We start from the raw sequence: 9,461 nt of genomic DNA, 5'->3' as shown, positions 1-9,461 counted from the left end.
GATGGTCTCTCAGAATTTTTTTTTTTTGCCTGAAAATACCTTCATTTTGCATTCATTTTTGAAAGGTATTTCATTACTTTTTATTTTTTAATTTTTATTAAAAAAATTTTTTAATGTAATCTCTACCCCCAACATGGGGCTCAAACTCATGACCCTGAGATTAAGAGTCACAAACTCTTCCAACTGAGCCAGCCAGGTGCCCCACATGTCTAGTAATCATTTGGTGTATTCCTGGCTGTGCACAGAAGACATAATAAAGCTAGAAGACATCTTCCATTGTCGAAGTCCCCCCCTCTCCTATGTTAAGGCAGATGGGATGAGGGACTGGCCAACCTTCATCTATGTGAAAATTGAGTTGAATCAGGGTTGGGCTACTATATTTTTGTTTCTTTTATTTTTTTTAAGATTTTTTTTTTTAAAGTAATCACTACACCCAACATGGGCTTCAAACTTACAACTCTGAGATTAAGAGTTGCACGCTCTACTGATGTTCTAGAAGGTAAACCTACTGTTTGGGCCTTGCATTTGGGGCTCCTCTAGTTTCTAACCTGTCACATCAGCCTCAAACAACTGCCGGGGTGTCTGGGTGGCTCAGTCCGTGAAGCATCTGCCTTCGACTCAGTTCATGATCCCAGGGTCCTGGGATGGAGCCCTGCGTCAGGAAGGGAGAGCCGGGGGAAGGGAGCCGGGGAGGAAGAGCTGGGATGATTTTTATTTAACCCGAGGAGCTTCCTTCAGTATTTCTTGAGGCTCTGATCTACAGAAGATGGTCTCTCAGAATTTTTTTTTTTTGCCTGAAAATACCTTCATTTTGCATTCATTTTTGAAAGGTATTTCATTACTTTTTATTTTTTAATTTTTATTAAAAAATTTTTTTAATGTAATCTCTACCCCCAACATGGGGCTCAAACTCATGACCCTGAGATTAAGAGTCACAAACTCTTCCAACTGAGCCAGCCAGGTGCCCCACATGTCTAGTAATCATTTGGTGTCTGCTTCTCCCTTTCCCTCTGCCTGCCGCTCCCCCTGCTTGTGCTTTCTATCTCGCTGTCAAATAAATAAATAAATAAAATCTTTAAAAACAAACAATTGCCAAAATGTCTGTTGGGTTCAGTGTCCCCCAGGAGATTACCTCTGCTTAGGGCCCACTGGATCCTCAGGTTTTATCCTCGGGAAAGAAAATCGCTAGTGATCAGCTAGTAAGGAGTCTTTCTTCTCTGGAATTTTAGTCCACCTAGTTCTTGTTGCTCTCTGGTGTCTTTAAAAATACGATTATTACAATCTCTCTCTCTGTTTTTAAGCTATGGTAGGAGAGTTGTCTGCTGTGACCTAGTGTATCCAACCGAGAAGGAGAAGTTCAATTTGCCAAATTTGAAAGAAATCTAATGGACAAAATTTGGAAATGGATTTAATAAATGGATGTGAGGAAGAAGGAAAACTCAGGTATGACCCTAAGGTTTCTGGGTAGCAACTGGAGAGATGGTGGTATAATTTACTACAAGATCACAGAAGACAATCTGACATAGATAGGGGGTATATCATGAGTTGTTTGTTTTGTTTGTTTAAAGATTTTATTTATTTATTTGACACACAGAGAGAGCGCACAAGCAGAGGGAGCGGCAGGCAGATGGAGAAGCAGCCTCCAGGCTGAGCAGGGAGCCCAATGCAGGGCTCTTAATCCCAGGACCCTGGGATCATGACCTGAGCTGAAGGAGATGCTTAATCGACTAAGCCACCCAGGTGTCTCTCATGAGTTGCTTTTATTTTTTTATTTCTTAATTTTATTTTATTAATTTTTTAAACATTTATTTTTTTTTAGTAATCTCTATACCCAGTGTGGGGCTTGAACTCATGACCCCAAGATCAAGAGTTGCATGCTTCACTAAGCTAGCCAGGCAACCCCTTCATAAGTAATTTTTAAATATAGAATGGTTCATAGGTTTCTAGCTTTAGGAATTGAAATAAGGCAGTGCAATTCACTAAGATAGGGACCACTGGAAGGGACGATGATTTTGGATATGTTGAATTTTAAGGATTTTTTTTTTTAAGATTTTACTTGTTTATTTGACAGAGAGAGACAGCAGAAGCAGGGGGAGCGGCAGGCAGAGAGAGAGGGAGAAGCAGGCTTCCTGCTGAGCAGGGAGCCCAACGTGGGGCTCAATCCCAGGACCCTGGGATCATGACCTGAGCCAAAGGCAGACACTTAGCTGACTGAGCCACCCAGGAACCCCTGAATTTTAAGTGTCTTTGAGACTTTAAGTAGTCAGCTGGATTTAGAGATTTAAATCCCAGAAGAGAGGTGAGGGCTGGAAATAGAATTTTCAGGGTAATCAGCATATAGGACGTAACTGATGTCATGGGTGTGAACGAGACTGTATGAGTTGAGAATACAGAGTGGAAAGGAAAGAGAGCCTAGGCTGGAGTCTGGAGGAACTTTAATATTAAATGACCAGGCAAATTCTCTTGATTTATATTCCTTTCAGTGTACCAAAAGTTCAAATGATTCTTGTGGATTACAACATCTTGCTGTTAGTAAACCATATCAAATTACCTTGGGATAACTCTATTACTATTTTCATCAACAGGTGTCTGTCATCTGGAAATTCTGTAAAGGGAATCCACACATCCTGAAGAGATTTAGACATTATTTCTCAAATTGTAGGTCACGAATGAGTGGGTCACGAAATCAATTTAGTGGGTCCTGATTACTATAATTTTTTAAGGATTTTATTTATTTTGGGGTAGGGGAGAGGGAGAGAGAGTCTTCAGCAGACTCTCTGCTGAGTGCAGAGCCCAACATGGGGCTTGATCCCACAACCCTGATATCATGACTTGAGCCAAAACCAAGAGTTGGTCGTTTAAGTGACTGTGCCACCCAGGCACCCCTTGATTAGTATTTTTTTATTTGAATTTTTAATTAAAAAATTTTTTTAATCCTTTTTAAAAAAATATTTTATTTATTTACCTGAGGAAGAGCATGAGCAAGAGAGCACAAGCAGGGGGAACAGCAGAGGGAGAGGGAGAAGGAGACTCCCCACTGAGTAGGGAGCCTAATGTGGGGCTTGATCTCAGGACCCTGAGATCATGACCTGAGCCAAAGGCAGCCACTTAACCAACTGAGCCACCCAGGCGCCCCTATTTGTATTTTTTAAAGATTATTTATTTTAAAGAGAGAGAGAGGGAGAGCGGAGAGAGCATGCACGGGGTGGGGCAGAGGGAGAGGGAGAGAGACTGCCAAGCAGACTCCCCACCAAGCACAGAGCCCCACAAAGGGCTGGATCCCAGGACCCTGAGATCACCACCTGAGCCAAAATCAAGAGTTGGATGCTTAACCAACTGAGGCATCCAAGCACCCCTAATTAGTATTTTTAAAATGAGATAAATAGAGGAAAATATCAAAGTACATCATATGCAGTAAGCATCTACACTCCCTTCCATGGTGAACTTACCCAGTCTGTGACTTGAAATCCCATGAATGACTCCCAAATTTCTATTTCTAGCCCAGTGCTCTCTCCTAAATGCCACGCTCCACTTAGAAAGCTCCACTTGGATGTCTACTAGACATCTCAAACTAAACGATGAACCCCTGATCTTCTCCCAAAACAGCTCCATCTGAAGCCCACCCAGGTGATGGTAATTTCAGATTTCTTAGGCCTATATCCCCAGAGCCGCTTTTTACTTCTCTCATTCTCTAACACAGCACATCTCATCTTTCAGGGAATCCTATTAAGTCTACCTTCAGAATCCAGCCATTTCTCATCATCCTTACCACTACCACCCTGGTCCAAATTATCATCACTGCATCTCTCACCTGGATTAATGCAAAAGCCTCCCAACAGGTTTCTCTAATTCCACCCTTTCTTCTCCTATAGTCTATTGATCCCTTGAAATAGGAGTCAGCAAACTTTTTCTGTGTAAGTCAGAGTAAATATTTAGGGAGAAGCAGATTCCCTGGGGAGTAGGATATGGGGCTTGATCCCAGGACTCTGGGATCATGACCTGAGCCAAAGGGAGACACCCAACTGACTGAGCCACCCAGGTGCCCCGTAGGTCTATTTAAAAAAAAATTTTTTTTCCAAAGCAATTTCTACCCGTACCTTGGGGCTCAAACTCATGACCCTGAGATTAAGAGTCACATGTTCCTCTGGCAAGCAGGCCAGGTGCCCCATGTTATACAGAATGAGAATGGAATTAATGAGAACAGAATTCTTTTTTTTAAATTTTTTTAAAAAAGATTTATTTATTTGGGGGGCGGACAGAGGGAGAGGAAAAGAACTTCAAGCAGACTCCCTGCTAAGCACAGAGCTCCACCTGGGGCTCGATCCCAGGACCCTGAGATCACAACCTGGGCTGAAACCAAGAGTCAAACACTTAATCAATTGAGTCACCCAGGCACCCCTCTTTTTAAATTTTTTAATGGATTTTGCTTAACGGGGTTCAAAGCAGTGTTCCCTATCATCAAATCAACTGTAAATGCTTATCTGTAAAAACCATTCTTAGCTCATGGCCATATAAAAACAGGCAATGGGATTGATTTACACTGCAGCTGTAGTTTCCTAATCTCTGCTTTAAAATATTATCAGATCACATCATTCTCTCAAAACCTTGTGAATTAGTTTTCTTATTTTGTATAACCAATTACAACTTCAGCAGCTTAAAACACCCATTTCTTATCCTCATAGTCTACAGATCAGAAGTGCAGGGGAGCTTGGCTGAGTTCTTTTGAGTAGGGTCTCACAAGGCTGAAATCAAGGTGACCTCTTATATGGAAGACCTGGGAAAGAACCTGCTTCTAAGGTCATTCAGGTTTTTGGCAGAAGCCAGTTCCTTACAGTTGTAGGTCTGACATCCTCATTGCCTTGCTGGCTATTAGCCAGGAACTACTCTTAGCTTGTAGGGGCTGCCAGCATTCCTTATCATGTGGTCCCCCTCCATCTTCAAAGTCAGCACAAGCACATTCACATCTCATGATCTGAATCTCTTTGAAGTTCCTTTGTGCTACCAGCTGGAAAAAGTGCTCTGCTTTTAAAGATGTCACCTGATTAGACTAGGCCCATTCAGATAATTTTATCTCAAGGTCAACTGACTTGGAAGTGCTGGGGCGGGACGTCAGTTTTAGAAGTCTGCCTACCACACCCTGCAATAATTTCCTCTGATGAAAAAGACAAGGCACTTAGGAGGGCCAACATGATTTGTGCCACCTGCTATCCCCCAATCCCCATGAATGTCCCATACCTCTCTGATGTTATTTCCTGCTCTTCTCCCTCTGGCTTACTCTGTTCACTCATACTAGCTTTCTTGCTATTGCTTGAACATGGCAGACACACTCCCAACCTTGGATCTCTGCCTGGAGTACTCTTCTCTCAGATATCTGATTTGTTAACTCCTGTATCTCCAAGACTTTGCTCAACTTCCACCTTTTTTCTTTTCTTTTTTTTTTTTAGAGAGAGAGAGAACGCCCAAGTGTGGAGGGCCAGAAGAAGAAGACAATCTTAAGCAGGTTCCACGCTCAGCATGGAGACTGATGTGGGGCTTGATCACACAACCCTGAGATCATGACCTGAGCTGAAATCAAAAGTCGCACACTTAACCGAATGAGACACCCAGGTGCCCCTCAACTTTCACCTTTTCAATGAGACCATATATCATCACACTATTTAATACTACAATCTGCACTCTCACTCCTGGCCCTGCCTATTTCCCTTACCCTGTTCTACTTTAACTATTTTTTCTATTATACTTAGCACCTTTAACATATTATATACTGTGCTTATTTATGTTTATTGTCTGTCCCTCCTTGCCAGAATTAATTTCCTCAAGGGTAAGGATCTGTGTCTATTTTTTATTTACTAAATGTATTTTTCTTCCTTTTTTTTAAATAAGCTCTACTGCCCAATGTGGGGCTTGAACTCATGACTCTAAGATCAAGAGTCATATGCTCTACCGACTGAGCCAGCCAGGCGCCCCTCACTGATGTATTTTTTGTTCTCTAAGCATCTAGCACAGTGGCTGGCATAAAATAGGTGACCAATAAAAAATTTACTGAATGTTTCAATTTCAATTTTATATACATATATATACTAGGTTGTGATATAAAATAGTATTTCTTACTGAGGAGGGTAGTCAAGAGAGTCAGAAAAATACTGGGGTTAGACGATATGACCGCTAACGTCCTTTCTCAATTTGAGCACTTATAAATTTCTATGTGTAGGGGCGCCTGGGTGGCTCAGTCGTTAAACGTCTGCCTTCGGCTCAGGTGTGATCCCGGAGTTCTGGGATTGAGCCCCATATCAGGCTTCTCCACTGGGAGCCTGCTTCTTCCTCTCCCACTCCCCCTGCTTGTGTTCCCTCTCTCACTGGCTGTCTCTCTGTCAAATAAATAAATAAAATCTTTAAAAATAAATAAATAAATAAATTTCTATGTGTAGCTAGTAAATGCCCACTATATCTTTTGGGAGATGGCAAAGTTCACAGCCTAGTTTCTGTAGCAAGGCACTGATTACTGAAACATAACAATGACACCAAAAAAGCCATTAGCATTCCTGCCTGTTCTATAATAGTAGGTTAGGAAAAACTGGAAATAGCAAGAACTAATGAATGCCCCAAAATATAAAAATCTGAACTTAATCCTTCCATGAAAATCAGATAGAACTTGAGAGCAAATGACAAAAAAAGAGAACATTTTCTAAATCAAAATTTCCCAGGTTAAAGCTTTCACACACTTACTGAAGAAGTGAAGAGGAGTGAAGAAAGAGATCCCTTAAAGTATCTGCTGTAGAAACTGCATCCTGAATGGACTTCGGAAGCAAAGACCATTTCCGAAATACATACGATTTCCACTCATCCACAGGCAAATCCATTCTACTTTAGGTCTATAAAATGAATAAGAAAATAAGGAATTCAGATTTCTACAAATGCACAATTCTACAAAAAAATTAAGATTTCACTCAAGCAAACGTGAAGCAACAAAATCAATTCTTGCAGTCTTTTTCTGTAGTTTACATGCTGAGGATCCATTTTCTCTCACACCTGTTCACTGAACATCCTTTTATTCAGAAATATTTACTGAAGGCCTACTTCGTTCCACACACCACGCTTGCCTCTTAGACCTCCATCTTCCCAAGCTCCTCAAGTCAGAAACCTGAAATATTCCAGATTTTTCTCTCTCTCCCCCCAGCTACTAGTACATTAACAAATGTTTCCATCTCTTACAGAGTTCAGTTTTTTCTTTCAATCCCCAGATCATTTCTTTAGTTCAAGCCGCACCATCTCGTCTGGCATTCTTTCCGGTATCGTAACTAGTCTCCAAGGCCTCAGTTCCCTACCCTACCCCCTAAATTCAACTCATCCTCCACACTGAGACAGATGTTGGCCCTCTGCCTTAATCAATGCTCCTCCAAGCATTTTGGGAATACAAATTTGACCCCTGGGCTCATTTTCTAATGCCCAAGTCTCACCTCTTCTTTTGTACCCTACTATCCTAAGCTCCTTAAAGCTATCTCCAGCTTGCCAGGCTATTCACCTCTCTAGTTTTTGCATAGGCCATGCATTCTTCCAGGAGCATCCTTACTCTCACTTAGAGTACACCTTGCAAATCTGATACACCCTTCAGGACCAAGTTCAAATGGCACCCTCTCCAGGAAGCCTTCCCTGATTTTTCATCTGTGAGTGCAGCACACTTTGTGTTTCTCCTGAGGCCCAAATCATGTCTGCCTGGAGTTAGGGCTACTCACTGCGGTAACTCCCTCGACAGACTACGCTCTCCTCTGAAAGCAGGGACCGGATCCTATTTACCTTCGGAAATTCCCACTGTGCCAAGCTCAGGATCTAGCAACGGCGGGAGCTCGGCTCTGCGTTGCTGAGGAATCGTTACTGCTTTGCCTACGGTTAGCAGCAGATTTATCAGGGAACAGCTCTAATTCTCTTCTGGGCTAACAGTCGGTCTGCAAGCCAAAGGCCCAGCCAGGTTTTTTTCCGAGAACCGTCTCGAAAACCTTCAGGGACTGGAACTCGAGCTGAGAGAAAGAGATCGCGTCATCCCTGGTGCGCCCCACAGCTCAGGCCCCGCCCTCAGGCGCAGTCGTCAGGTGACTAGGTCCTAAACCCGGGCTCCGGGAGGTCACGTGGGCTGCTCGCAGCGCCTCGGCCAATGCGGTGGCTGCTCCGTCCCTAAGCCCGCCCTTGTGCCTTGCGCATGTCAGAAGGCGGGGGTGGTGCCTGCAGCTACTTGGCCCAATAGTTTTGGAGCGCGCGGGGCCCCGGGAGTGAAGCAGGGGTTGCGTAGGCGTCGGAGCGCGGGAGTTGGCGCGGCGCAGTCATGGTGGGCCGCTTGAGCGAGGGGGCCATTGCGGTGAGGAGACGCCTGCGGGCAGGCGGGCTGGAGTGGCGGTGGGCCTTGGGGTTGTGAGGGTGGAGAAGGGAGAGAGGAGCTGTAGGCGGTGGGGGGAGAACGTGGGAGAAGATGCAGGGGGGTACCGTCGGGTGACTCCCTAGAATTCTCACCCTCTCCTCGAAGAATTTTTACTGTCGTCTTTTAAACACGTTCATGTTTTTTCTGCTTAAGAAAACGGAGCAAAATTAACTCGATCGCCCCCAATCACCCTCCTGCGCCACTCTCTGTCTCCTCCCCGTCCCGTATCCACAGCCAAACTTCTCTGGAGTTGTCTGTTTTCAGCTCACCTCCCGTTAACAGACTCCAATCCGTTGTTTTCCTCGATCACTACAGAAAGAACCCTGGCAGGAATTAGCAGTGCTTCCAGGTCGTTAAATCTAACAGACACTTTTCAGTTTTAACTTACCAGAGTTCTCAGCAGTGTTTGAGAGTTACTTCTTTAGAGCAGTTTTGAGCATTACTTCTTTCTGATAACACTCTCTTTTGACTTCTATGACTTGGCGTGGCTGGTCTTTCCTCGTTTTATTTGCTGGTCCTTCATTGTAAGTTTTTGTTTACTCAAGGTTATGTTCTACCTCTTCCACTAAGACAGTCCCATTACCGACTGTGTCAGTTGCTCACACATTTCTTTGTCCGGAGCCACCTTTAACTCTGAAAGATAAACCTCTGTAATATGTCTGCCTACCTGATAGCTCAAAGGCATTTTAAATTCAACATGTCCCAAAGCAAATCCGTTATTTTGCTAAATTTGGGCCTCTTGGTGTTCCCTATCTCGATGAATAGCTCTTGGTGTTCCCTATCTCGATGAATAGCACCATTTTCCATTAAGCTATGCTAGCCAGAAATTGTGGAATCATTCTTCCTACAGACTTCCATCAGCTTAGATGTTCAGTCCATCACCAAATCGGTGTTTTACCTCCACACATATCTCTTAAATCCATCTACTTCTTTTCTTCCACTCTGGCGCTATTGTTTCTTGCCTGGACCACTGACTTCCACCCAGCATAACCTCCCCCCCACCCCCACACACCATTCCCATCATTGCATATTCCCACTTGATATCTCTTCC

The 9,461-nt window shown here is 43.5% G+C and overlaps 2 protein-coding genes across 4 annotated transcripts in view; one reads left to right on the top strand and one right to left on the bottom strand.

Annotated features, from left to right (window-relative positions):
* Positions 1-8,073, bottom strand: part of SMYD4 (SET and MYND domain containing 4) — a 52,564-nt gene extending 44,491 nt beyond the window's left edge. The window contains exons 1-2 of one of the 2 annotated variants that reach the window (XM_034640328.1): positions 7,734-8,073; positions 6,727-6,872 (exon numbers count right to left, since the gene is read on the bottom strand). In XM_034640328.1, coding sequence (XP_034496219.1) covers positions 6,727-6,860 — 134 coding nt within the window. In that variant the 5' untranslated portion in view covers positions 6,861-6,872; positions 7,734-8,073. The remainder of the gene's footprint in view (positions 1-6,726; positions 6,873-7,733) is intronic. The other variant, XM_011223416.3, reaches the window with a different exon arrangement.
* Positions 8,074-8,203: 130 nt separating this feature from the next.
* RPA1 (replication protein A1) overlaps positions 8,204-9,461 on the top strand; it is a 66,298-nt gene continuing 65,040 nt past the window's right edge. For both annotated transcript variants that reach the window (XM_034640353.1, XM_002918029.4), the window contains exon 1: positions 8,204-8,350. In XM_034640353.1, the coding sequence (XP_034496244.1) occupies positions 8,318-8,350 (33 nt within the window). In that variant the 5' untranslated portion in view covers positions 8,204-8,317. The remainder of the gene's footprint in view (positions 8,351-9,461) is intronic.

This window comes from Ailuropoda melanoleuca, chromosome 13 (assembly GCF_002007445.2).
Source record: "Ailuropoda melanoleuca isolate Jingjing chromosome 13, ASM200744v2, whole genome shotgun sequence".
In the NCBI taxonomy this organism is placed as follows: Eukaryota; Metazoa; Chordata; class Mammalia; order Carnivora; family Ursidae; genus Ailuropoda; species Ailuropoda melanoleuca.
The sequence above is the reverse complement of the archived record's forward strand: the minus strand, read 5'-3'. Positions and strand labels throughout refer to the sequence as shown.